The 26,944-nt window shown below is 31.3% G+C and overlaps 4 protein-coding genes across 6 annotated transcripts; all 4 read right to left on the bottom strand.

The window, feature by feature from the left end:
- Window positions 1-1,421: 1,421 nt before the first annotated feature.
- Window positions 1,422-4,037, bottom strand: LOC107003361 (trihelix transcription factor GT-2). Of its 2 annotated transcripts, none has more exons than XM_027912766.1 (2): window positions 3,481-4,037; window positions 1,422-2,469 (listed from the first exon to the last, which is right to left on the bottom strand). In XM_027912766.1, exons 1-2 carry the CDS (start codon window positions 3,942-3,944, stop codon window positions 1,734-1,736), a joined length of 1,200 nt encoding a protein of 399 aa, XP_027768567.1. In that variant the 5' UTR covers window positions 3,945-4,037; the 3' UTR covers window positions 1,422-1,733. The 2 variants fall into 2 exon arrangements, with proteins under 2 accessions (XP_027768567.1, XP_015057167.1); XM_015201681.2 differs by having other exon boundaries at window positions 1,422-2,484; window positions 3,481-4,035.
- A 693-nt stretch (window positions 4,038-4,730) lies between these two features.
- On the bottom strand, window positions 4,731-8,806 carry LOC107003359 (SNF1-related protein kinase regulatory subunit beta-2). The gene is made up of 4 exons (XM_015201678.2): window positions 8,346-8,806; window positions 7,452-7,630; window positions 7,175-7,337; window positions 4,731-5,301 (listed from the first exon to the last, which is right to left on the bottom strand). The coding sequence occupies exons 1-4, from the start codon at window positions 8,490-8,492 to the stop codon at window positions 4,975-4,977; spliced, it is 816 nt and encodes a 271-aa protein (XP_015057164.1). The 5' UTR covers window positions 8,493-8,806; the 3' UTR covers window positions 4,731-4,974.
- A 3,977-nt stretch (window positions 8,807-12,783) lies between these two features.
- On the bottom strand, window positions 12,784-14,155 carry LOC107004191. Its single transcript, XM_015202433.2, has 2 exons — window positions 13,865-14,155; window positions 12,784-13,345 (listed from the first exon to the last, which is right to left on the bottom strand). The coding sequence occupies exons 1-2, from the start codon at window positions 14,058-14,060 to the stop codon at window positions 13,041-13,043; spliced, it is 501 nt and encodes a 166-aa protein (XP_015057919.1). The 5' UTR covers window positions 14,061-14,155; the 3' UTR covers window positions 12,784-13,040.
- A 2,491-nt stretch (window positions 14,156-16,646) lies between these two features.
- LOC107004624 (oligopeptide transporter 3) lies at window positions 16,647-21,717 on the bottom strand. 2 transcript variants are annotated; one of them, XM_015202902.2, is made up of 7 exons: window positions 21,627-21,717; window positions 20,025-20,624; window positions 18,995-19,092; window positions 18,266-18,835; window positions 17,783-18,038; window positions 17,509-17,691; window positions 16,647-17,419 (listed from the first exon to the last, which is right to left on the bottom strand). In XM_015202902.2, exons 2-7 carry the CDS (start codon window positions 20,553-20,555, stop codon window positions 16,802-16,804), a joined length of 2,256 nt encoding a protein of 751 aa, XP_015058388.1. In that variant the 5' UTR covers window positions 20,556-20,624; window positions 21,627-21,717; the 3' UTR covers window positions 16,647-16,801. The 2 variants fall into 2 exon arrangements, with proteins under 2 accessions (XP_015058388.1, XP_027768712.1); XM_027912911.1 differs by lacking the exon at window positions 21,627-21,717 and adding an exon at window positions 20,774-20,796.
- Between the last annotated feature and the right edge of the window lie 5,227 nt (window positions 21,718-26,944).

Here is a 26,944-nt window from a genome sequence, read left to right as displayed (position 1 = left end):
ATTACTATATAACACTATATTGATGAATCATATATATTTTCATTCAGTATTTGATAGATGTATTGAAGTTAGACTAACCACATAGAGCCCATTCAAATCCAAGTTTCTAATATGTGGATTCTGCCTTTATCAAATTTTGAAGAAATTCAACCCAAGTTAATAATTAATAATAATATCGGTTATCGAATTAGGCATGAAAAATATTGCCCAACAAATTTGTATATTAGTAAAATTTTATTAATATATGAAAACGTGATTAAATTTGATTTTCGTATCTTACCTTAGTCTACCATTTCTTATAAATAAATGCACTAATTCCTATTTATGTTTGAGCTATTAACATATTCATTTGATATTTGGTTTACTTAATATTTTTATAGAAGTTATATATAAAAATGTTTTATATGTAATGCATGTGTAAAATGACTATATAAATTGATGTTTTATATTTGATTAATTATTTATGAAATTGCTATATAAATTAATTTTATGGATTAAGGATATCACATTTAAAAGGTATACTTTATTAGATTATACATGAATGAAATCGGTTTACAAAGTGACTTCATATGTATGTCGAATGGAATGCAAACTGGTGATCAACCATTTTTATATTGGAAAAAGGCATAAATTTTCCATTCAAACTTGTATTGAAAAGTCTGTTACACATTTTAATTATAATGATGACTTATTATACATTTATTCTTGTTTAAAGATAATTAACATCATCCCAAAACTGACGTGGGAATTAAATTAAAATAAAAATAAATTAGGCATAAATTCAAAAAAGTAATTTTTTCAACACCCCCCTCAGTTTTCTTCTTTGTCATGTTCTTCTTCTCTTATTTCCTTCGTAAATGTTCTTCTGTCATTTTCTTCTTAGTAAATATTTTCAGATTGTCACTTAATTTCATTTTCTTCTTCTCATATTTACAATTTTTCATTCAATTTCATCATTATACTTAGAAAAAAGTAATTTTTTAATTTAAATTTCACAATGATTTTAGGAAATTGAGACTTTGTTGTCCTAATCTTTCCACTTTCTCCTTCAAATTTTTTTACAAAGAACAAAGCTTACTCAAACACCATGGATCATAAATGGGCAGAAAAATAGAACAATCTATCCTAAAAACGCCATGGATCTGAAAAGACATTTTCAACTTGTATCGAAAAGCTCCGACTAATCTGGATCACATTCTGCAAGGCCTATTCGAAGTGATGCTCCCCACAAAATTTTCTCCAATCCGAAACCTCTGATTAAGGGTGAAAAAACGGTTCACTATGACCCATGTTGATCACTTGTAGCGTTTTGTTACGTTGTAATGATAAAGTAAAGTATACATTTTGTCATTTTTTTTTTTGGTATTTTAATAAATCATCGTTCGTGTATAAATTATGAGGGTGTGAATGTGAAACTGAAGGGCAAAACAAAACAGAGTCTAGCCATATCTTACTAAAATTTTATAAACTACAATGAACTCTTGATACCAAAATCCATGTAAGAACAAGTAAAACAGTACAAGAATCTACAATTCCCTCTGAAGACATTTCAAAGAGCATCAATAGAGATATGCTTACACCTATCATGATATTACAGCAGCAATAGGTCCATGGTGTTGTTTTGTCAAGGTGAAGTTCAACCAAAGTATTTGGAGAGAGAGCCTGATCGATCCTCCATCGGATAAACACATCCTTCACCACGGATGAGGCAGTAAGAAATATCCGGGCAATATTTACTCTTCCGGATCCACATTCTTATTTTCTGTCTCAATCTTCACACAATTCCCAGCACCTTGGTTAAGCAGTCCGTTCTTATAAAGTGAGTCCAATTCATAAAAATAGGGACACGATCTGTAGTTTTTTGGACGCGTCTTACCACTGTCGATTGTCCTTTTATAGTACTTGTTGATGTTCTCCCATTTCTCTTTACACTTCTTTGCTGTTCGAATGTAACCCATCTTAGCCAATCCATTCGCTACCTCTTCCCACACGGATCCTTTAGCTCCTTTAAGAAACTTGTGATCTAAACGAGTACGAACTGATACAAGGGCTTGTACTTCAAGTTTTGGCCATCTCCTATTACATGGATCGGATCTAACGTCAGCTTCTTGACCATGAACCTCACCTTCATCTTTAACGAGACTTGTTACTTCTGATGATTTTGGAATTTGGAAATCTTCACCTAACAGATTCTCAAGGAAAGCAATAAGAGCCAAGTTTCTAGATGTCTCTTCAGCTCTCAACTCCACATCCCGCTTTGCCCTTTCTACCTCCTGCTGCTTCCAGGCTTCTTCCCGAATGATTCTCTCCTCTTCCTTCTTCTCTAGCATCTCTATTAATTGTTTGTGCATCTGCTCTTGCTTGTCCATCAACTTCTTTACCATGTCTTCAAGACTTAATTTAAGACTCTTCCGTGTTCCCCTCTTCCTTTTCCTATTTAAATGTTCTTCAATAGCCTCGGATGATTCACTGTCAGAAGATGAGCTGCATCAAGGTAAATCATAAACACCAGTCGATGAAGCAATAGAAATGTCTAGACAATATAATATTGAAGTTGAAAATCAGTTGGGAAAAAGATAAGAAGTGATAAGAATGGAGAGTATGATCTCCTTGTGCAGAAATTTATTTGGAAAGTGGATTTATCCATCAAATTGCTGCCCTATTCACCTCAATCTAAAAAAAAACGAACGTAAAAAGAAATTATGGATGCATTATCAGGTTTCTCACATACTAATTAGCAGAAAGTTATGGCTAGGGAAATTCACAGATTCTCGTAACATAGTATCGTCTGTTCAGAATTTAGTTGGAGAAACCAATCTTTCCTAGAAAATCACTTATTCAAATAAATCATTGTCATGCAATTATCTGGATTACAATAGGTTATCCATCAGAACTATGTTGCTGGCATGAAAAATTAGACTTCAGCAATAAGTAGGCAACCGTTAATACAAATGCAACCAACCGTACAGATTCAAGACCTTATTAGCCGCTTTCTTTCCCGTATAAACATCAACCACAACAACAAAACACCCAATGTAGTCCTTCTACGTAGAAGGTACAATATACATAGACTTCATCCAAAACAGCAGACGTAGAGAAGTTGTTTCCAATAGACCCTCCGCTATGACATCAACCACCAATCTACTAATTGACGTAGATTCGACTTCTAAGGTGTAAAATGTAAAGAAAGAATAAAAAGTATGAACCATTTCTAATATCAAAAGGTTTTGAAACTTATTCTAAAGTAAGTTTCAAAAAGCTTAATTTTGTTTTTGACAAAACTTAAATTTAAAGTTTACTGGTAATGACATCAAGTACTTTATGTGACAACAGTAATTAGCAACAAAAACAATTGGAAATTAGAAAGTTAATATAATATAAAAATAATGCAATTACGAATAATAATTACTTTTGCTCACATAATCTAATCCTATAGATATCAAACAGGGCGATATTATTAATTAATAATGCAAAAATTACCTAAATTCAGTCTCCAAAATACGAGATTGAGAGATCAAATTCAAGCAATCAGCATCTAACTCCGACTTCATTTGCTGAACTGCCGAAATCCCCACCTCCGAGCATTTAGCGACGCCATTCTCATCCAAAGAATTAACAAATCCACACTCCATGGGCAACACCGTAGACGCATTTTGAGCAGAAAACTGACTTAAAAACCCTAAATCACTGGTGCAAGTCATCAAAGCTTCGTCAATATCACAATTGCTGTCCACCATATCGACATAGTTTCGTCCGTTTCCAAACCGCACTGGTCGGAGTTTACGTACAGGGGAAACCGGAAGGCGGTGGATTCCCGGCGGAGCAATAACGGCAGATGGATTCTCGTAAACGACGTTAGTAGATTCAGGGAAAGGAGCAAGGTTATTAGCGAATGAAGTGATGTCGTTTGGTGGATGGCCGTCGCCGTCGATGAGAGGTTCCATTGTAGAGGTAAAAAAAAAAAGTAATATAAATCGGCGGCGGAAGAGAAATGGATGATTGGTAAAAGCAAAGTAAAATGGGGTAAAAAGGAAAGGAATCACCGAATTAACAATTTTTTTTATATAGAAAAAGACCGAATATATCCTTGAACCATCGTAAATGATATGATACCTTCATCACATTTTTGGTATGATAAACTCCATCACATTTTTGGGATATTAATATCCCTGCCGTAAAAAAATTAGAATATATGTGAGCTTTACTCTAACGGAAAGACTAAATAAAAACACGTGATGTAATTTTATTCGCGATCCGATATTTAATAAATGTTGAATTAATGGATAAAATTATGACATAAAAAATGTAAATATTCTAATTTTTGAACGACATAGACGTCTATGTCTCAAAATTATGACAGAGAGTACTTACGTATCATTTACGATTATTTAGGATTATATTTGTCCTCTTTCTTTTTTTAAAAAAAATAAAAGTTTCATCTCTTATTTATTACGTGCCACATGATTAGCCTATCTCCAATTTCAACCGTGGGTGAAGGTTCTAAAAGCACTTCAAATTGTTATAATTAGTTAATATATACCAATTTTTTTTAAAATTGATGTAAATAACATCACATGCATACTTAATTTTTCTGAAAAAAATGTTGATTTTAGAATATGACTTGATTGTTATAGAGATATCATAAAGATGTCTAATGGATATGAACACAATTAATATATCTTTACCGATTAATTAAGTTAAATATGAAAGAATCCATCCATTTGCCAAAATTTTCATTCACCAAGAGATTATGGTTCATGGATTCCATTCAAAAACTGAAACATCATACAACAAGCACAGTTTCTCTCTTTCAATCGTGTTATATTACATGTAATTGCGAATAAAAGGCGATACGTATAAGTGATTACAGGTAAAAATTGACAGTATGTCAACACATTCCTCTGCTACTTATCTTGAGATGTTACTTCTAATCATTTGTCACTACTGAACGTAAAGTTATTAAGAGACGTATGTTCACCTCTGTATGGACTTGTAAAGTACAACTGTCACGTATTTGAACAGGAATCGATTAGTTGAACCGAGTGCCACCACAGATGGGTTACTCTTTCCCTTCTGCATGTACAGGTGGTTAAGTACGACATGTTGAGGTCTTGATAAAGGAGGTGGAATTTCCATGGGAGATGATGGAACGTTAAGCAAAGTCATTTGTAGATGAGGTGGAACTAAAGGTGGCTCCTTGGCGTAGTCCTCAGCTCCAAGTTGCAAGTTACTGTAGCTGGAATCTGGGGAAAGAGGAGGTTCAAAACCAGAAATGCTTTCGATATCTTCAGGTACATAATCCTGCATCATACATCAAACAACACAAGTTTTGTTAATATAGTTTTTAATCAACCATAACCTTAGTCAACTTGTGACTAACAGAGCTAATCGAATCAATTGGCAGTAGGAAATGAAGGACTTAAGACTGATCATTAGGACAGTACTAAGAATATACGTTTGGGTACCCCGAAATGAAAATAGTAAGTACTTTCAGCCTATCTGTTGCAACACTCTTTTACCTTTCACAATCATCTAATCTGCTTAGATAGTTTTCTTTCAAGATAAGTAGTTGCGCAACTGAGATAGAGACTAAGAAGACTTGACATTTTTCTATATTCAACAAATTTCAAGAATTCAACTGTCTCACTTAATCATATCTAAATTTGACGTGATATTGACTTTTCATCCATTACTTTCATTACTTCTACTCTGCTACATTAAAGTACGTTTATAAAATATACACATCGAAATTTAGTATCTCAAGTTTGGTAGCATTTCTTTTCTGTGACCATTTTGAATAGCAATACGTTTGGGGACGGGAATCAGGTGCTAAAGTAGAAGGCATATGAGGCATTCACAAGCCAAGTTTCAAGCAGCAGCAACGCTGTATTTGCTTCTTCCTTTCCCCTCTATAGTTGGTACAACAGCAATTACATGTCAATAACAAGAAAGTAGTTAGGTTGGCTATACGTATATGTCTATTCCACTCAATTTGAGTCAGTTTCATGCCAATACTCAAGATAAGAGTTGTACAAGACGAGGGGTTCTCTAAATTATGATTTTTTTTTAAAAAAAAAGTATAACTGGAGGTTCTCTAAATCTTAGTATAATCCATCTAGTGACATAGAAATCTCTTAACGAAAATGACTCCTAGCAAACCGATGGGTCAAATGTAAGTGTATCAATACAACTAGACCTAAATCTCAAGTGTTTCGTATCTCACCTATATGGATCTTTTGCTTTCTTTGTTTTCTTTTGGAGAATAATAATAGGTCTTTATACATGTCAGCACAAAGATTGTGCCAAAATTACAAACAGACTCAGTTCCTTTACATTAAAATAGGAAGCTGAAAAGATCTAAAATCCTATCCACTGAGTTGACTTCTTCAAGTCTACACCAAAAGCCCAAAAAAGACAGGCATATATGTTTGCGTATATGTTTTTTTTTACTCGTTTTTGTTTTCACATTGTTCAACTATTTGCCAAGTCCCCATGAGTTTCAAGAAGCCTTCCCCCAATTTTTTTTTGGTCTGTTATTTGCTTTGACAAGACAAAAACATCTCCAGGTATTTCATCTCAAGGGCTCTAGCAATTCACAGTTTGTGAGGCATTGACACCATAATATAACGACATTTTTTTGTAAAAGTTAAGGCTAAAACTGATAAAAAGGCCAGATTTAGTATATCCACATTTGTGATCAAAACACTTACAATCTATATCCATGCCATTTTTGAACAGGGCATGGATCCATATGCTGACACTTCTTGTTTCCATGATGAGATTATCACAGAGAAAAAAAAAGCCCAGGCTAGAGAAATTTCCATAGTTGTAACTCAACTCCCTTACAGTGTTCACCGTTCACAAGCCCAAAACTTCATTTCGGAAACTAATATCTTACAGTTGCATAACAAATAATGATTATTCTCTTCTTGGTTTGACAAGGTAGTTAATCTGACTCTGATTTATCTTCACATTGACAAGTAAAGCGAGGTCATGTACAGACAATCTCAAAGGCCCACAATAAGTACTTAAATTTTGATATTGTGCATGTATAAGCTACATCCCTATTGGACGTCCAGTTTCAATTTTCGCCTTGATCCTTGTAATAGAAGATACAATAGAAACTATCCTTGAGAGAAAATGGACTGAGAAAATTTTTAGATGACAAATGTACCTTCACATCCAAAATATTGTGAGTATTTCCCGCTTCATCCTGAACGCATGGCAAGTCAGGGGAACACCTCCATTGTCCATCAACTGTAAACCTATACTGGTAAACTCCGGAAGGAAGCACCTTCAAAATGGTGAAATCTTTCCCAGATCTTTGCAAAATGTTCCTGAGAAACAGAGTCTTAGTTTTTCAGAGTCAACTTGCAATCTTAAACCTCAAAAAGTAGAGAATCGTCTTTTCCAATGTAAAACGCTGATAAATAAAATCAAGCTTAAAAAACCTTGATTTCCAATTATCCCATGATCCCTCAACGGCAATGTCTTTGCCATCATAGGTCCATGATATCAGTGTGGGAACTCCTTTCTCCTCATTCAAGTCTTCGTACCCTGAGGTGTTTTGCATCCACGAAGGGTTTGAGATGTGCAACTCCTCGGGTCTTTGTAAAGGGACTACTGGCATCTGATACAAAACATTTCAAAACAAACATAATCACATATTCCCTCTCAAAAGAAACCCCTCACCCCCCACCCCCGGCCTATAAGAAGATCAACATCCAGGACAAAGTTCTGATAAGAAATCAACAAAACATACATAGATGTAACCATTCTTGCTAGATAACTTAAAATGCTCATTAGTGCTTAACAAGAACTCCCTAAAGCTAATTTTTCCCCCATCTTCGGCGACTATATGTTTCAATCATCCTCCAATACATACAACAGGTAGCACTTGCCAACTTTCAAACAATCTGAATATTGCTGTAAAACACTTCAATTCAAATTCTAAATTCCATTATGCGAGGAAACAATCATTAAAGTTTTTTTTATTATGACCGTGGAGTCCAAGCCAACTTGGAGTCCAGGCCAACTTGCGCTCACCTCGACTAATTCCACCTCCCACCAACAACAAGTACAAGTAACTCTATCCACCAACGCTAGAACATCAGATGACAAGACTCATGAAAGTTTATCAATTGATCACAAAACAAATTTGTTAATTCCCCATAAAAGTTCAAAATTGTTCAAAGTAACAACCTTTCTTCAATTTTCCAGCCTAAATCTACATCAAATCCTCCAAAAGATCAAATCTTTACAGCCAAACAAACAACCCAATACTACAATCAACCAAAAAAAAAAAAAGACACCCCCTTCATTTATTTTTTTTGTCAAGAACTGACCTGAGGTCTAAACATCAATGGAGAATGAGATGCCCTAGGACTTGAAGGTGGAGATTGACCCATAAATTCACCATCTCTAGCATCCATACTTTCTTGTATCCCAACACTAGATTGATCAATTTCTTCTCTTCCATTAACATTCCCCATTAAAGTTTGTATTTTTTTTAAAACAAAACCCAGAAAAGAATCTACAAAAAAGTGATTCCTTTATTGTGTATAACTATATAAACACGGTTTACCCACTACTTTTTTTATGGCATCACAATTAACTTTGAGATTAACAAGTTAAAAAAAATGATTATGGAGAATTGAAGGAAAGAAGAATTGGATTTTGTGGTTCCATTTAGATTTTAGATTAAATTGAGTGCTGATGAGTGAAGTGAGGAACACACCAGAAAATAATAATATAATTTCAAGAAAGGTGAAAATTGATACTAAAAGTGCAACCCAATGACTTTGGAAATATGTTTTTTCTTATTTCTTCTATATCCGCATCGAAGCTCAATTATTTTACATTTATGTTGTGTACCAACTTCGAAACTATATTAGCTTTTGTGATTTGGACGATATTCTATATTGAGTAATTATATTAGAGTAATGCTAAATGGCTAAAAAATTTGATCAGAATTTAGTCAGAAATTTAAAAAAGTATAATATATTTTAATATTTTAAAATAAATTAATTTTTTTGGTTCATTTTTAATTAAAATATATTAAAGTTAAAAGATAAAAATATTCAAAAAGGTAAAATAACATAGATAAAATATTATTATGATTAACTCAAACCAAAAAATTTTCATTATATTTTATTAAAGTTAATACCTCATATGGTCACTCAATTATGCACTCTTCTCTTAGAAAGTCACTCAACTTTCAATTTTCGCCCAAAAGTCACTCAACTGTGCACTTCTTTCTTAGAAAGTCACTTAACTTTGAATTTTAACTTAAAAGTCACTCAAATATCCACTCTTTCCTCAGAAAGTCACTCAATTTATTTAATTATATTTTAATTAAAATTTACTGATATTAATTGTTTATATAACAACCCAATTTTTTTAAAAAATAAAAAATATCATTTTAACCATTTAGTGATCTATCCACCTAACCCGGCCTATTAAAAAATATAATATGACTCATTTTATTTTGTCTTTCATCCTAAATTATTTCCTCTCTTTCTCATCTACATTTTTCTTTTTCATTCTCCATTGTTGGTGCCTCTCCAAAAAGAAAAGCAACAATAGAGAATGAAAAAGAAAAATCTAGAGGAGAAATAGAGGGAATAATTTAGGATAAAAGACAAAATAAAATGAATCATATTATATTTTTTAATCGGTCGGGTTAGGTGGGTGGATTAAATGGTTAAAATGATATTTTTTATTTTTTAAAAAATTTGGATTGTTATAAACATTAATATCAATAAATTTTAGTTAAAAAATAATTAAATAGATTGAGTGACTTTCTGAAGAAAGAGTGGATAGTTGAGTGGCTTTTGCGTTAAAATTCAAAGTTGAGCGACTTTCTGAGAAACAAGTGCATAGTTAAGTGACTTTTGAGTGAAAATTGAAAGTTGAGTGACTTTCTGAGAGAAGAGTGCATAGTTGAGTGACTATGTGAGATATTAACTCTATTTTATTACACTCTCTATTTCAATGTACTTGTCAGTTTTTATTTGGCTTAATTTTAAAAATTTAAAATTAAAAGTTGCAACAGAAAAGGAATGAATTAAAAAGAAAGAAAGGCGAACATATTGAAATGAGTAAGTAATTGTCATTACTATTCCATCTATCCCTATTTACGTATCAGTATTTGATTTTTAAAAATCATAATCAAATTTGACTTCGAATAATGAAAGAATTTTTAAATTAGATTAATTTAAATTATAAATATATAATTATTTAATTATTTCTTTTATTAAAGTTGATCAAAGGAAAGTGTGTCACATGATTAAGATACATGAAGTAATTTTTTTCTCTTTGATGTATACATATATAGTTAACAAAACCATAGAAATTATGTCACTTTACTATTTTAATAATGAATGAATAAGTACTGCATCAACTTATTTTAAGTTGGGAAACTTATATAAATATATTATAAATAAAAAATATTTATTATTTATAATAATAATATTATTTTTTATTTTATTATTTTAAAGACATTTTATAATATATTTTTAATTTATATTACAAAAAATAATTTATTGTTCACATATAATACAAGTTTTATTGATGGATAATGTATTTATCATTTATTTTAGTACACTTATAATATAATGTGTCAATATTTTACCAAATAATCATAGTGTATTTTTCAAAATAGTTATATTACATGTATATATTGCACATTTAATTCAATTTTAATACATATTACAGATTTAACATAATATTACTACAAAATGATGATAAATAAAAAATATCGCGAAAATCAATAATTATTTATTAAAATGCGTTCATTAAAGTAATTTTTTCCTGAAAATTTTATCATAAATAAAAAAGAAAAGGGTAGTTCATTTAGGGGTAGAAAGAGTAGTGGCCGAATTATGATGTATTGGTTTCATAGGGCTGAGTCTAGTGGGCCTTAAAGATAATTGAGTTACATTATTCCTTTTCTTTTCTTTTTTACTTTTTGTGAAATTCTTCATTTCTTGGATTAAAAAATCATCTACTATAATAGACTTTCCCATTACTCAAAGGTAACTTCAATCACTTACTTTTAAGTTTCAATGATGATTTCATGAACAGAAAATAATGGTTAAAAAATATCTTTAAATTATTTGAAATAGTTAATATATATATTTAAATTATATTTTGGTTTAAAATTATTCTTTTCGTTTAGATCAAAAGTGTTCTTCTTATTAACGTAAGTTGTTAAATGCCATTTAGATATCACATTGCACGCCAATAGAGTTTCACTGCCACATAGACTAAAAAGAAAAAGGTCAGTGGAACCCTATTGGCATGTGGAAGTGGTGAAACTGTTTCTGGAAAATAATGAAATTAGGGGGAAAAAGAGTAATTAGGATTTAGGGATTTAGTCTATGTGAAAGTGAAATCCTATTGGCATGTAATGTGACACCCACATGACATTTAAATAATAAAAAGAATACTTGTGACCAATAGTTTGACGGAAAGGGTAGTTTTGAGTCGAAATATAGTTTAAGGGTAAATATAAGCTATTTTGAATAGTTTAAGGGTATTTTTAACTGTTTTTCGTAGTTTATGTGGCTGTAGAACCCTACCAGTGTGCAATGTGACATCCACATGACATTTAACAACTTCCGTCAATAATAAAACACTTCTAATCCAAATTTGACGAGAAGGATGGTTTTGAACCAAAATATAATTTAAGAGTAAATATAATATATTTCGAATAGTTTAAAAATATTTTTTATCATTTCATGAATAATGTGAAGTGGCTTTATACAATATTGAAAGCTTTTTGCCAATTGAGATTAAGATATTCAAAAACGAAAATCTATAATTGTCTCGTGGAGTAAATATTAAGTGTATATTTTACTTGATACGTAGAATTTAAGAGTAAAAAAAAAACTGGCTTTTGGTGAATCCAATGCAATAATTTAGATTCTCCATTGATCACTTGTAAGGTAATAAACATTAACTTTAATAACTTTATAAAAATGATATTCCAGATATTAAGACAGTAATAACTAGCATAATCAAATTATAACTTTATTCTTATTAATTATAATTTCAAAAATGATAAATTAAATTTTTTAAATTTTTAAGAAATTTAAATGAGGATATAATAGGAAAAAAATTTGTTCTTTTTTAATTTGTTAAAATGAACAAGTAAATAAGGACAATTAAAAAAGAAAATATTTTCAAGTAAATAGGGAACGAGGGAGTAACTGATTAACTTGTTATTATTGGTCAAATAATACTGATATGTGAAAATGTTTTTAACTGTTTGTTCATAATAACTTAATCCAAATACAAAATGGATCTTTTAAAAAAAATCATTTTCGTTTTAATTTAATTTTGCCACTAATTATTAATTTTCCCTTTAAAATTGTGGGTACATGACTATTTTTTTAAAAAACAAACAAACAGAAAATGTGGGTTAATTAGCAGTTTGGGAAGAAGATAACTAGATAAGTAAATTGATTGTTATTATAGCTAAGGGTGGTCGCGTGTATCGTCAAAGATTGTTATGGAGCGGTAAATATTTTTTTATATTTGATTAAAAATTTTGCATTTGAGTCTTGGATATGACATATTTATCTCTTAAAATGGGACTTTCTAATATGAATACGAATAATCAAGTCTTAAAGCGGATATCAAATACATGTTTTTTTTTTTTTAAAAAAAAAAAGGTGTATATGGGTGGTTGTAAGTCTCTATCAAAAATTGAGTGCTTAGCGTACTGAAAATGGCATAGACATTTGGAAGTGTCATTTTTTCTAATAAGAGGGGCCCACAAAGCACAAATCAGTTTGGTTTTACCACAAAATAACGTTTACTAATCACTTTTTTAATACATATTAACGTAATGAAAATGGATTTTCTCACATAAAATAAACATAATAACACTCTTTTTTACGTACAACACACTTGATTAGAAGCTACACAAAATTGTACATAAAAATTTAACATCACGAGTGCACAACTCAATGTGTGTGACTAAAGCGCCATCTCAAGAAATTGTGCCATCCCTTCTCTTCTTCCCTTATCGTGGATTATACTCGTGAGCTAGCTTTAGGGGTCAGATAAATTGTTGAAGTTGTGTAAACGCGAACGCCAATATTGGACGATGTTAGTGTGAATGTTTTCCTTTTTGTAGAATGATGATGACAAAGTGAGTAGTCCTTTGGGAGATGAAGAATTTGAATGTGACATAGATTTGGATCATGAATATTAGCATGGAGATGAGAAGGGACATCTATTATAAAATCTCCACTTTCATTTGTTACATTTTTGGCCCATGATGATTTCCTTACCCGACCCGCCCCGCTAGTTCCACAAAACACCGCCACAGATGCACCTGATCATCATTATTAATACAGTCAGACCTTTTCATAATAATCATGTTTTTATAATCGATCTTTCATATTAGGGGAAAAGGAAAACTATACCCCGAACTATATTAGGGAAAAATGACAACTATACCCCTGAACTATCATATACAAATATCCTCTGTCATACTTTTGGGACATTGGTGCTCCTGCCGTCCAAAAACTAGAGCATATATGCCCTCCAATCTACCGGAAGACTAAATAGGGATATGGGGCACAATCTTATTCGTTGATCCGTTATTTAATGAATTTCGGATGGGTGAATAAGATTATGACACGTGTATGTCCGTTAGTATCAATGGTATATATGCTCTAGTTTTTTGGACGACAGGGACACCAATGTCCCAAAAGTATGACAGAGGGCATATGCATACTATTTACGATAGTTCGGAGATATAGTTATTTTTTTTCCTTTATATTATGTCATAATATATGATGGTATAATAACAGAACGAACGTACGATTCTATAGAAAAATTAGAAATTAACCTGGAACTGGATGTGGTGTGTGACCACAAAGAAGAGTACCATGTAGGAAAACAGTAGAGAGTTTTTCTTCACCATAACCAGCTATCTTAGCCAATTCTTCTCTACTTGAAAGTTCTATTAATGGATTATTAATTGCCCAACTTATTGGCACAATTAATAATAAGGATAATAATATCACAATATTTTCTTGGATCATCTTTAATATATATATGAAATCCTTAATTTGTGTTTCTAAATATGATCAATAAATGTGTGTATATATATGGAATGAAATGAAGAGACAAATTATATGGAAAAGGTAGCTACTATATATATCAATTATATATAGTTTCTTTTAATTTAATTTGCATATAAATTAAGTTGGAAGATTAATGGTAGGTTGGTAGCCTAATCTTATCAGCACCTATAGAGGCAGACAAAGCAATATTTATTTTCCAAGAGGGGCTCATTTGTACGAGGGATAAAGGATAACTGATTTCGTGATTAATTTTATGAATTTATTTCATATTTAATTCAGATAAAATGACGAGATAATTAATCTCGTTTTAACTTGTTTCTCCAACCAGACACATCCTAAGAGTTTAATAAATATCTATCGAAATTTTACACTACATATTTAGTCAGATTATCTATAATAACATGCAATACTTCTTTCGTTCCATTTTATATGTCACCTTTTGAGGAGCGGCTCACGCATATTAGTGGCCTAAGACAAAAAGTAAACGGGGCTTTGAACGTGAATTATTAATAACATTTATATAATTGATTTCTTCTAGTTTTCAATTGATAAAACAAACATTCATATTTTAAATTATTTTTCATGAGATATAGTACTCCAAATATGTCAAATTTGTTCTAATAATTCCTTCATTTTCATGAAAAGTTTATTTTTTTCTACAAATAGTATTCAATATTTGTTAAAAAAATAATAACTTATGACCTATTATTATTAAAAATGAGGCCTCTTAAATTTGGGGCATAAGACACATGTCTTTTTTTTAACACTGTCGAGCCACCCCTGCACCTTTCGGATTTCAAGAGTCAAACAAGTTAATCTTTGACCGTAAATTTTTCATAAACATTTTGAATTATCAATTATTGTGACTCATAGTATTTTTTACGTAGTTTACAAATATATAAATTTCATTTAAAAAAATTGAAGATTTCATGCGCAAAATTTCGATCAAACTTAAACTATTTGACTCTCGAAACATAATAGGTGTCATATAAATTGGGACAGCATATAGAGTATAACATGTAGATATTTTCTTAAATATTATGGTAATATAAAATTACGTTAGATTATTTTGATATATCAATGTAAAATATAAAGATTTAGTGGAAGATATAAAGCCAAGCCCCACCATTAATTGTAACTTGGTCAACTATTTTATTGGTACTCTATTGGAAACAAGTAATAAAACATTTATGACTGAATTTATTAGTTGAACAAATCACATAATAAATAAAATAAATAAAACTACAATGGGAATTTTGGTGGGATTGGTTTTGACCAACTATGTACGTTTATTTCTTTCTTTGTTGACCAAAATTGAGTTCAATAAATACTCCTAAAACCATATACTATAATGTATTCATTTTGGGAATTTTTGGTGGGGTTGGTTTTGACCAACTACTTTATTTATATTTCATTTTAATTATCATACAAAGTTTTATTTTTTCTAGATTTTAGTTTGGGTTATTATAATGAGTGAACATAATAAGTTAAAGCTTCTATCTCTCATTAATAAAATGAGTACATATATCTATTTACTTAATTTCTCCTTATGTATATATGTATGTCAATTCTATTAATGAAGACTTGTGTAAGAAAAAATTCATACTCCTAATAACTTATCGTATTCACAATAGAACAATTTCATATCATAAGAATATATATGGACATATCCTCTTCTTATTAAGGATAGGCAATGGAGCGATGTAGGACGGGGTGGTGCAGGTTGAACTTAATACGTAAAAATTTTAATTCGCCTCGCAACACTTTTCATTTTCAATCCGTCCACCCCGCGCCCGCATGAACCCGTTCCGCATAATTTTTTAAATAGTTTATTTTTCTAGTTATGTTTGATACTAAAAATAAAATTTATAAAAGTAAATTCATTTATTCATTGAGTTGTATTAATTTAATAGGATAATGACTTAAAATTTTATTTTTGAGAGGTAATTTGGGAAACATGCAATGCAAGAAATTATATTATTTTTTATCGAACCATTTTCATTTATTATCTTCAATATTTTAGTAGCTTTAATGAAATTTTCTAAGGGATAATGCTCTATCACTCAATAACGTGTAAAAAGTTAAAATTAAGTTTGAACCCCACATAAAATCACGTATACCAGCAACCTGCCCCACTCCACATCAATTTTTTTTTTAAAACCCACTTCAACCACCCCGCGTCCGCCCCGCCCCGCATAACCTTAAACCTGCCCTGCCCCACGTAGCCTGAAACCCACCCCGCCCAGCCCATTGTCATCCCTACTTCTTAGCGGGATATCTATATATTAAGATTTTTTTTTTTAGTCCAATAAAAGTCCATTTATGGCACGTTTAACATGCCGAAGAGGTTAACTCTTATGGGATAGGATGTTCTTAGCCGCCTCCAACTCTTTATGTGGGTCAAACAACCTCCTTAAGTCAGCATACATCATTTTGATCTCTCTACTAACGGTGATGTCTCTAATCCCATAGTAATAAGATAATACGAATTATGAGAAAATAGTTGAAAAACGAAATAGGTAGAAATTAACTCATGGAGAAGCATTGACTGATAATCAAATCATTTACTCAACACAAAAAGCTATTATCAGTTACTTCAAAATTACATGTGTGGACTTGTTTGAACCTCGAAAGTCTAAATACTAAACTTATGTAAAAATATTCAAACACCATTCATTCATTCATACTTGTTGTTATGCCTAGTTGAAAACAGGACATCCTTGTACTATAATCCCAGGAGCTGTTGGACAAGTTGCTAAGGGACAATGATCCAACTCTGTTCCCCACCATTTCAAGTTCTTCCCCTCGTTTTGCAACGCGAAAAACAGTAAAACACCCATGAAAGCTGTTCCAGCATCCAACGCAGCTGACAGAACGTAGTTGTATTTCTTCCACCACTCTTTTCTGTATTTGAACACGAAATAGTTGAATATCATGCCTGTTATTAGCCAGCTAGCTATGTTTGTTGGTGTTGCTGGTGGCATTCCCGCGAAACCATATGATATAACAGGTATGTTGATTAAGGGAATCCATTTCTTTTCCGGGAACATTTTGCTTAGCACCCAAATAGGCACCGGCAGCAATGCACCTATGAGGAATAACCATACCAAATTCCTATATAATCCTCCCGGACCAAATAACCGTTCTGGTCCAATTAGACCCCAGATCACAGATGCATCAAATGTCACTCGGAATTTAGGACAGGTCCATGGGCTGTCCGGATGAAGAGCATCAACGTCACAAATGTTATCGATGCTTCCTAGCATCCACCATGCTACAGCAAGGTTGATTGTACCAGCAACCAGTGTTCCCACGAGCTGGAAGGCGTGAAATAAATAGAAATCTTTGAATACGTGTTACTACTTATTAGTTCAAATAGTGAAAAGCTAAGAAAGAAGTTACTAACCTGAGCTGTGTACATGCATCGTGGCGGAATTTTCATGTAGTGACCAAGTTTAAGATCAGCTAAAAAGGAGAGAGCATGAACAGTACTTGTCCGGCCATAGATTTTGAAAAGCAAGTTCGCGATTGGTTTTCCTGGAAGGATATAACCAATTATGAACTGTGCAATTATGTCATATCCGGGTTGCTGCAATGCAATAACGAATATAAGGTCAACATCGAGGCAAAGATTATCGAATAGCACATAAGCTATTAGGAAAACAGAATTAAGACATCACCTGATTAGTAGTCGCTTGAATGACTCCTATAGGGAGAGTAACAATAAAAGCAAGACCAAATGCAAACAACAAGCCCCACCACGGCAGCTGCACGTCTTCTTTCCACACGAAACACATCAGAAGTGATAAGGCTATGCTACCTATCAATAACGCGAGAAACCACCACTGAGGGACTTGTTTGTAACTCTTCATCAATTTTGCATGAATATCCATTTTGACATTCTTCACCGCTGATCTACTTTGCTTCCAAATATCACTATCCGAGTTGAAATGAAACAGATTGTCAGTTCAAGAAGACACGTGACTATTCGAAATAATAACTACTATCAAAAATCAACGTGTTATTTCTCTCTTTAAGAAGCAATGGAGTTTAAATTGCTTTACATAACTCTAGTCAAACTTCAACGAATCTCATTTCAATGTTCAAGAATAAGCGACAAGTTCTAAGAAATTCAAAAGTATAAAGCTTTATGAGAGGCTAACCTTCCATGAAATAGCGCAACATGTGTGAGGGTAGCTGTAAACCTTGCAAATCCCGATCCTATTGAGAGGGCAAACAAAGGACTGAGGTAGAGCTTGCTGTACTTCTCATAAGCAGCAATATTGAGATCGAATTGTGGAGTCAAGATTTTAGTGGTGTCGTATTTGTGGCCGCTAGCTGTGAACAACTGATTTGAAAAGATAGGGAACTTTTGAGCATCAAAAGTGTTGTACTTCCAGTAACATAGAGGAATAATGATGTATATAAACATGATAAATCCAACGGCAACATTTAGAATCGAGGACCACGGTGTCACTAGTGGACTGCCATGATAAGCTGATATGCCAGCCCAATCAAGGGTAAAAGCACCCACACCGAGGCCATGATATCCCGAGCCAATTTGTTGAGCTGTGATACTATGTGGGTACGCCCAACAGACCCACGAGAAGAAGGTCAAAATTGGGAATAGATAGCCTGGGAGAGCGTAGTATGCAAAGCTTGCAGCCATAAATATAAGGAAAAACTTCATCCTTGTGAAGCCTCTTGTTTTTGGTTCCTTCTCGTGAAGTGCCCTGTCGTAAAAAAAGACATAAATGTAGAGATGAAAACACGAACAACAACGATGATATTTGAATTGTGAGGAATTTGGTCACTGTTGCATTCGAAAAATCACAAATTTTATTTAGACAAATGGACAGCCATAACATAGTTACAAAAGAGATCAGGTGAACCTGAATAGAGAAACTTGAGCAAGGTTTGAAGGCCACCACATATCGACAGGGTCAACGAGGTATCTCCTCAACATTCCCGCCCATCCATACCCCAATATCTGTACAAAATTCATAACTATAAGAAATAAATTCTTTCCAGATTTGCGGAAAATGTTCACCTATAAACATTTTTGTTAATAAAATTACTCCAATGCTAGGTTATCTTAGATTGTGGAAAATGTTCTCTTCAAAGTAAATAATGCATGAAATATACAAAAAAACAAAGATATTAGAGCTTGTTTTTTCATACAAAGTTTCCACTTCTTCAAAATATAAATTGAAGATGAGTTTCAAGTTTCGAAAAGTGATTTTAACCATTTTTTTTAGTGAATCTTTTTTCTTCCACTAACAAAATGTTTTTCAAAGTCAAATGCATGTCCAAATACACCTCGATATCCAAATATCTCAATAGTACATTTTGTTCCCTCAAATATCAATCGTTTTTATGTCCAAACGCCTACTTGCACTCAAACGGTGTGCTTAACTTCAACGCTTTCCCCTTATCTTTTTGTTTTGTTTTCTAGTGACCAACTCAAACTCAAATCAAACACTTCAAGGTTGCTACAAATACAACATATCCGATATACTTCCACAAAATGTGATCTGATCTGATCTGAGTAGGATAGAATATGCGCAAACCTTACCCCCGTCCTACCTCAAACTCAAATCAAACACTTCAAGGTTGCTACAAATACAACATATCCGATATACTTTCACAAAATGTGATTTGATCTGAGCAGGATAGAGTATACGCAAACCTCACACCCACCCCCCTCCTACCTCAAACTCAAATTACACTTCAAGGTTGCAACAACAACATATCCACAAAATGCAAATCTAGAAAAGGATAGACCATACCCAAACCTCGCTCTTGGAAAATTACACTATTTATACACTCATAGTAAAAATACTGGCTCCGCCTCTACACACGAGCATTCAAGACAGAAAATTCAACGAAAATGGAGTGTAAGCTTTGAGATTAAAGAAGTACCTGAGTAGTCAAGACGATAATAAGAGAACAGAGGAAGCTGACACTCTGATTATAATAAGCCCTCATAACAGTAATAGCTCCAATTGAATAAGCATCTCCACCCCCAATTGAAACACCACAATTCGCCATAACTGTAATAACAACATGCTCTTTAATATTAAACGGCCCCGGATTCAAACTGAATGAACCCCATCTACCGAATAAAGCAAAGCTCTTCTTCGGAAGTGTAGCAGCCATGAATTTCCCAATTGGAAGAACAGCAATTTGCATTAAAATTGCTGAAATTGTTAATGGCTGAGTTCTGTAAATGAAAAAAGTGTTTAGGAAGATCAAGATAGTGCAAGATGAGAGCCCCAGAAACCATGCCCGGAATGTCATTACAGGTAAACTCGGGTCATCGGTTTCTGGGACTACCAAAGCTACCTCCTCCACCGGACATCTCTCATCGTCGGTAGAGGATGCATCTCCGTTAAGCTTGCCGCCGTCTACGGCGGAGAGCGGTGGTGGTTGGACGGAGCTTTTGGTGGACATTGGAAGTGTGAAATTTTGAAAGAGCTAATACTCTGCCAATGCTCTGTACTTTGATGTCGTTATATAAGCCTGTAGGGAAGACAAAGTTAGTTACAGTATGTATTTTTACTAAAATACCCTTTTATTTCTATATTTGTAGTAACTAAATGGCCGGATCGGAATTTTCACGAAAAAATATAAACATATAAAAACAATCGTATCGGATAATCATTCTTCACCTTGTTGGTGAGAGTTTCACTGTTATTTTGTAATCCGCCTCCCCAACCGCAAATTTCGAAAAAAGACAAGGTGTTTGATGTAATATGGAGTATCTATATATAGACGTTCGTTTTGGTAAGTAAATTTTGGTAAGTAAGATGTTTAGTAAGTAAATTTTGGTAAGTAGATATTTGTAAGAAAAAACAAATATAAATATTGTTAAGAATCTGGATAAATCGTCAGTGTAATTTTTTAAAATAATTAAATAATTACAAGTTATTTACTCAGAATTCAAAACTCGAGAAAATAGATAGGTAAGTTGTTGCTATCGTTAGTAATTTTTTTTCAAAATACTAGTCTCCTAAAGTTCAAAATGAACTTTGACTTAAGTCTTTGATTTGAAAGGACAAATTAAATAAATTCAATTATTTACGAAAAGTATATGAATATGTTCTTGGAAGCTTGTGAGTTGTGATTTTAATGTCTTTATCTTGAAACAAAACATTTATAAAATATCTAATATTATATTATTATATGATATTATTATTTAGAAGAATGTTTCATGGGTTCAACAATAATTTAGGCCTTTAGAATCTCTGTTTTGCATACGTATGGACATAAAAAGTAATCATACTTAATAGTTAATTATAAACTTCTTTCTACCACACTAACTCAATTATACTATAATCAAATCAAATAATTAAATATAACTTCAATCTATTTAATCAGAAAAAAGAGAGAATTTTTTTCCACTTTACTTTGTTTTGAAATTCAACTGATTCAAATTTATATAATTTTAAAGATTTTTTCTATATTTAAGACTCGGAATTCGAAATTTGAAATTTGAAACGAAGAGTATGTACAACAACATACCTATTTGAGCCAAGAATTATTTCTTCTCCTCCTTTTTTTATTTAATCAAAAAGTATTTTAATTTTGACTTTGGAAGAAAAAGTGATGTGCATTTTCAATGGTATATATTTATATATATATATAAAAAAATTAAATGGACCAATAAAAATAGGGAAAAGTGGGGCATGGGTGAGCATGTGATTCTCACGTGCCATATTGGTACTGACACACTCTTTACTCATTCTGACTAAAAAGTTACTATGTTGTACACGTGGTTTTTCAATTGGGACCCATAAATAGTTCCACGTAGGACTATGGGCCCACGTGTAAACTAACGGAGAAATGAACGGCGTTAATTGTTTCATTGGAGTTTAATTGTTATATTTATTGAACTGGGTTTTCAACGTTGAGTTGACCGTTAATTATGAAACGTGTAAAGAGAAGCATGTGTGCTGCCCACAGAAAAACGTACTCTCACCGTCTTATTTTATGTGACAATATTTGACCTGTTTAAGAAATACAATTTTAAAATATTTAGTAAGTTGTCTTTTAAAAAATAGTCATGTTAAAAAGTTGACTTATTTTTCTCGCTCTTCATAAATGTATTGGACTATTATCTTAAAGATGAAGTAAGACTAACAAAAATAAAAGAGAAATTATACCTTTAAATATTTATAATATAAAGAAATATGACCTTTTTTTGAGATTGACCAAAACGAAAATGACTATTATCTTTAAAATTAAGTAAGACCAACAAAAATTAAAAAAGAACATACCTTAATACTTATAATATAAAGAAATATGATTCTTTTTTTTGTGATTGACCAAAACAAAAATAATTATCTTTAAGATTAAATAAAACCAACAAAAAGAATATCTTTAAATACTTATAATATAAGAAAATATGACTTTTTTTTTTGAGATTGATAAAGCGAAAATGATGCCACGTATAGGAAATCAACATTAAAAATTAACTTCACTTAAATATTCGCCACGTAAGAGTAAATTTATGAAAATTGGTGCTCCACTATGTGTTTTTTTTGTTAATTGAATGGACTACATGTGTTTGATAAATTGGAAAATGAAAAAAGAATTGTTATTAGCCTGTGACATAATATCTCATATCGTCAATGAATTTTTATAAAAAAATACTTATTTTTAACTGAAAAGAAAAAAATTCATAATTGAGTGATTATCTAAAATATTATATCACCATTTTATTAACTTAGAATTTATTGTTTGAACTTTAGAAAAAATAAAATTCATGTTCATGTGTGGTGACCGGTGTACCATAAGCAATAATAAAATCAAATTTTTTTAGCAAATGTCAATTTTTTTAAAAATATATACACTAAGAAACTATGAGAATTCAATACATATTAACTAATTCTTGGGGTAAGTTTGAAAATTAAATGAATCTATAATATTAATTAAAAGTATGGTTTATAACTTTTATTTGGATTATGAAATCTATTAAATATATATATAGATGTTTATTGTGAATCAGTAATTAGTTAACTAGCTAGTTATATATATATATATATATGATGTTATAGTATAAAGTTTATAATTCATACATTTAAAATTTAGCTTATTCTAAATTAGCTTAGGAAGTAGAATAATATGGTACAATTTTTTTTGATATACGCTTATGAATGTTACATTCATTCAAAAGTAAAAATACTTTTCTAATGAATTATTATCTTTTGTTTGCCTACTCGATTTTCAAAATGAACAAGTGATAGTACATGAATATTCACATATTTAGGGCCCGTTTGGATGGGCTTAATAAAAGCAGCTTTAAAAAAGTACTTTTGAAAGTGATGAAACTTATTTTTAAAATAAGCAGTTATGTGTTTGGATAAAAGTGCTGAAGTTGCTATGCCAAACGTGAAAAGGGAGAAATGGAAGAAAGAGATGTTAGGGTTATGTGGGTAATTTGGATATTGTATAAAAATATTAAGGGCAAAAAGATAAAAATATAGTCAACTTAAAACAGCTTATAAGCTAAAAAAAAAAAGCACCCCTACCCCAGCTTTTAACTTTTGGCTTAAAATAAGTTTTTTTTAACTTAAAATAAGTTATTTTGAGTCTTGCCAAACAGCTGAATAAGTCAAAAATCAGCTTTTAAGTCAGTTTGACCAGCTTTTAAGCTGAGCCAAACAGGCTCTTAGCCCATCGATTATGATTTTTTCGTATAATCTTAGATCTTTACTCGATCTCCGTTGATAAACTTAATTTGTAAAGAAACTCTTAGATTTTTGGAGCATTAGATTCTCAATCACTATACAAAAAGATAACAATAGTACTTAGGGTTCGTTTGGATGAGCTTAATAAAAGCAGCTTTAAAAAAGTACTTTTGAAAGTGCTGAAACTTATTTTTAAAATAAGCAGTTATGCGTTTGGATAAAAATGCTGAAGTTGCTATGTCAAACGTGAAAAGGGAAATATGGAAGAAAGAGATGTTAGGGTTATGTGGGTAATTTGGAGATTGTATAAAAATATTAAGGGCAAAAATATAAAAATGTGGTCAAATTAAAACAGCTTATAAGCTAAAAAAAAACCCACCCCTACCCCAACTTTTAACTCTTGGCTTAAAATAAATTTTTTTGACTTAAAATAAGTTATTTTGAATATTGCCAAACAGCTAAATAAGTCAAAAATCAGCTTTTAAGTCAGCTTGACCAGCTTTTAAGCTGTGCCAAACAGGCTCTTAAAAGCAAGGAATTGGTTTAGTACTTAAAAGAAAGGAATTGGTCCCATAGTGTATTGAGTTGACAATATAGTAGCTAGAGATCAATAATGATCAATATAAATATGATTTGTTCATCGTTAATTGAGTCTCAATTCAATTTGTACATTCGATGATATGAAATAAATTCTATTAATATATATCTCCTCTTTGAATGATCTTAGTTGAATACTGAATTTAAATTAAGTTAGACTCCAATACGAAAAAAAATAACACAAAGTAGGGGGTAGTGATGTGCAAGTGTATATATTAAGACATGAAGATGGCTAAGGACCTATCGTTTGAAATTTAGTGGTGGGACTAAAACATATTCACTAGAGATCGTTGATTTTTCTGCACTCCCACTGTTACTTGCATACATGTGTACACGTCTCCTCTCATTTTTTTCGATCTTCCGTATTTATTTTATAATCTCAATTAATTCAAATTTTATATAATATAATATTCATTTAAATAGTATACGCTTTTTTTTAAGTAATATTTATTTTATTCACAAAACTCAAATAAAAATCTTATTCGTTCATCACGTATGTGGTACGTAACCAATAACCATGACTAATCGTGATCACAAGTTTTAATTTCATTTTGAATAACTTAAAAATATTTAACATCAATAAATCAAATTCACTAACTAATTCAATATTAAAAATATCGTATTTGTGTGTACACTTTTTATGTCTAATCAAATATCATCATATAATAAAGCAACAAATCAAAGACATGCATATATAAAGAATTAGTTACAAATTCACGTGAATTCATTAAATTACTTCCAAACAATATATATTAATTTTGCATACAATATTGATCTTTTAGTGTAAACTGTAATTTTCACTTAAAATAAAAAAGAATTTTATAAGAGTAGGAAAGTTCATGAATTGGATAACAGCTGGAAGAAGTGGAATTTTGTATGGGAAAAACTCCTTGTAGTTTTGTGATAGAAAATGACACAACAATTTAATTCTTTACTACTTTTTGGCTTCAAACTCCGTGACATCATAGTAATAATACGATTCAATTAAATTTGAATCGCGTAAAACAAATTCAAAATAATGCTCTCAATAATTTTTTTTTCTGATTATACCTTATATATCAAAAGTTACTATCTATCTATAGTGTAAATTTCCCTTTGGATCCATCACTATTTCAAAAGTATATAATATAGGTACCCATATATTTTTAGCATATATGAGAAGTGGTCCAGAATATAATGTGTTTGTTGCCTCCACACATGTGTTTGAAGGATTTGGAAAGGAATTAATTCATTAGCATTTTCTCAAAATTTAACCATCTATTATACTATACTATAAATCTAGAATAATAATGAGTGACAAAAAATAACCCACAACCTTCTTTAAATTTGGTCTTTAAATGGCAAATAAAATAAGGGTGTGGTTTAGTGGTCTATCTATCGAAACTGATAACATTTGAGATTATGCAGGATTAATACATAAAAGATTCCTTTTTGCTTTCTTTAGCCCTGTGTCTCTTATCCCTAGGAGGTCTCTCTCCACTAGCAGGTTTTTTAATAGGACTCCTGCTCAATATTCTGAAAAAACTATACGATTTCAAAATTAAATTTGAATGGAGATCGACAAATAAAAACTAAGTAAGCGATATTTTCACACATAATGTTATGTTTTAAATAAAATTAATTAGTTGATATTGTTAGTAATTAGTATATACTAGAGTAACAACTTATTGGACAATCAAGCTTATGGGATAAGGAGCTAGGGCATATATTTTTTTAAAGTTCTTTCTTTCCCTTGCCTTAACATGAAGTGGAGATGCATATGTATTTGGAACTAATATGGAGTTGTGGGCACATGCAAGTTTCGAAGGGAAACTTGAAGAATTTTTGACAAAATTATGTCACTTTATAAAATAATTTTTTTCTATTCAGATTATAACGAGTCGAATTAGGTTAGTCTGTTTCCTCTTTACGAGAGAACCTTTGAAAATGAGTGAGAAGACAAGTTGAGCAGAGTAGAATGTGTTGTGTCTACTTAGAAATAGCTAGAGGACCACAAACCCAACAAATATATATATAGAGCCAACAGAGTATATAAAGGCATAAAGATTGAAATTGAGAAAATTTTGTGTTGAGTTATTCAATCCACAAATTAAAATGAGTGAGCTATCTAGGTGAGACCAAAAGTGCTCAAAAAATTAAATTGAACATATAGTGTGTAACAAATTTTCATGTAGTAATGATGATATATTTTACTTTACTTTTTTTTTCTAATGTCCGGAACACCTTCTTCTATCGATTGTCTATCTCAGATTTAAATAAAGTAAGAAAATTATCAAAACTTAATCAAAAACTAAAACTATCTATATCTGTTCACGTAAAGAGGTGTGTTTGGTATGAAGGAAAATGTTTTCCATGGAAAATGTTTTCCTGGAAAACAAGTAGATTTTGGACTTATTTTCTCATGTTTGATTGGTGAGTAAAAAATATTTTCCGAAAATGATTTTTAGTGTTTGATTTATGAATGAAAAATGTTTTGAGAGACATCTTTTATTTTTACTAGAGTAGAAAATAATTTATGAAATTCAAAATATTATTTAAAAATAATTTTTATTT

Source organism: Solanum pennellii, chromosome 11 (assembly GCF_001406875.1).
Source record: "Solanum pennellii chromosome 11, SPENNV200".
Lineage (NCBI taxonomy): Eukaryota > Viridiplantae > Streptophyta > Magnoliopsida > Solanales > Solanaceae > Solanum > Solanum pennellii.
This window is presented reverse-complemented; position numbering and strand designations above follow the sequence as displayed.

What these genes read in the sequence shown, in the direction of transcription:
- LOC107003361 (XM_015201681.2), bottom strand. Translation starts at nt 3,944, where the DNA reads ATGGAACCTCTCATCGACGGCGACGGCCATCCACCAAACGACATCACT. An exon ending in ATTTTGGAGACTGAATTTAG is followed by an intron (nt 2,485 to 3,480) that starts GTAATTTTTGCA and finishes ACCTTGATGCAG; the next exon opens with CTCATCTTCTGACAGTGAAT.
- LOC107003359 (XM_015201678.2), bottom strand. Translation starts at nt 8,492, where the DNA reads ATGGGGAATGTTAATGGAAGAGAAGAAATTGATCAATCTAGTGTTGGG. An exon ending in CATTGATGTTTAGACCTCAG is followed by an intron (nt 7,631 to 8,345) that starts GTCAGTTCTTGA and finishes GTTTTGTATCAG; the next exon opens with ATGCCAGTAGTCCCTTTACA. An exon ending in ACAATATTTTGGATGTGAAG is followed by an intron (nt 5,302 to 7,174) that starts GTACATTTGTCA and finishes TGTATGATGCAG; the next exon opens with GATTATGTACCTGAAGATAT.
- LOC107004191 (XM_015202433.2), bottom strand. Translation starts at nt 14,060, where the DNA reads ATGATCCAAGAAAATATTGTGATATTATTATCCTTATTATTAATTGTG. An exon ending in CACACCACATCCAGTTCCAG is followed by an intron (nt 13,346 to 13,864) that starts GTTAATTTCTAA and finishes AATGATGATCAG; the next exon opens with GTGCATCTGTGGCGGTGTTT.
- LOC107004624 (XM_015202902.2), bottom strand. Translation starts at nt 20,555, where the DNA reads ATGTCCACCAAAAGCTCCGTCCAACCACCACCGCTCTCCGCCGTAGAC. An exon ending in GTTGCGCTATTTCATGGAAG is followed by an intron (nt 18,039 to 18,265) that starts GTTAGCCTCTCA and finishes CAACTCGGATAG; the next exon opens with TGATATTTGGAAGCAAAGTA. An exon ending in TTCAAGCGACTACTAATCAG is followed by an intron (nt 17,692 to 17,782) that starts GTGATGTCTTAA and finishes ATTGCATTGCAG; the next exon opens with CAACCCGGATATGACATAAT.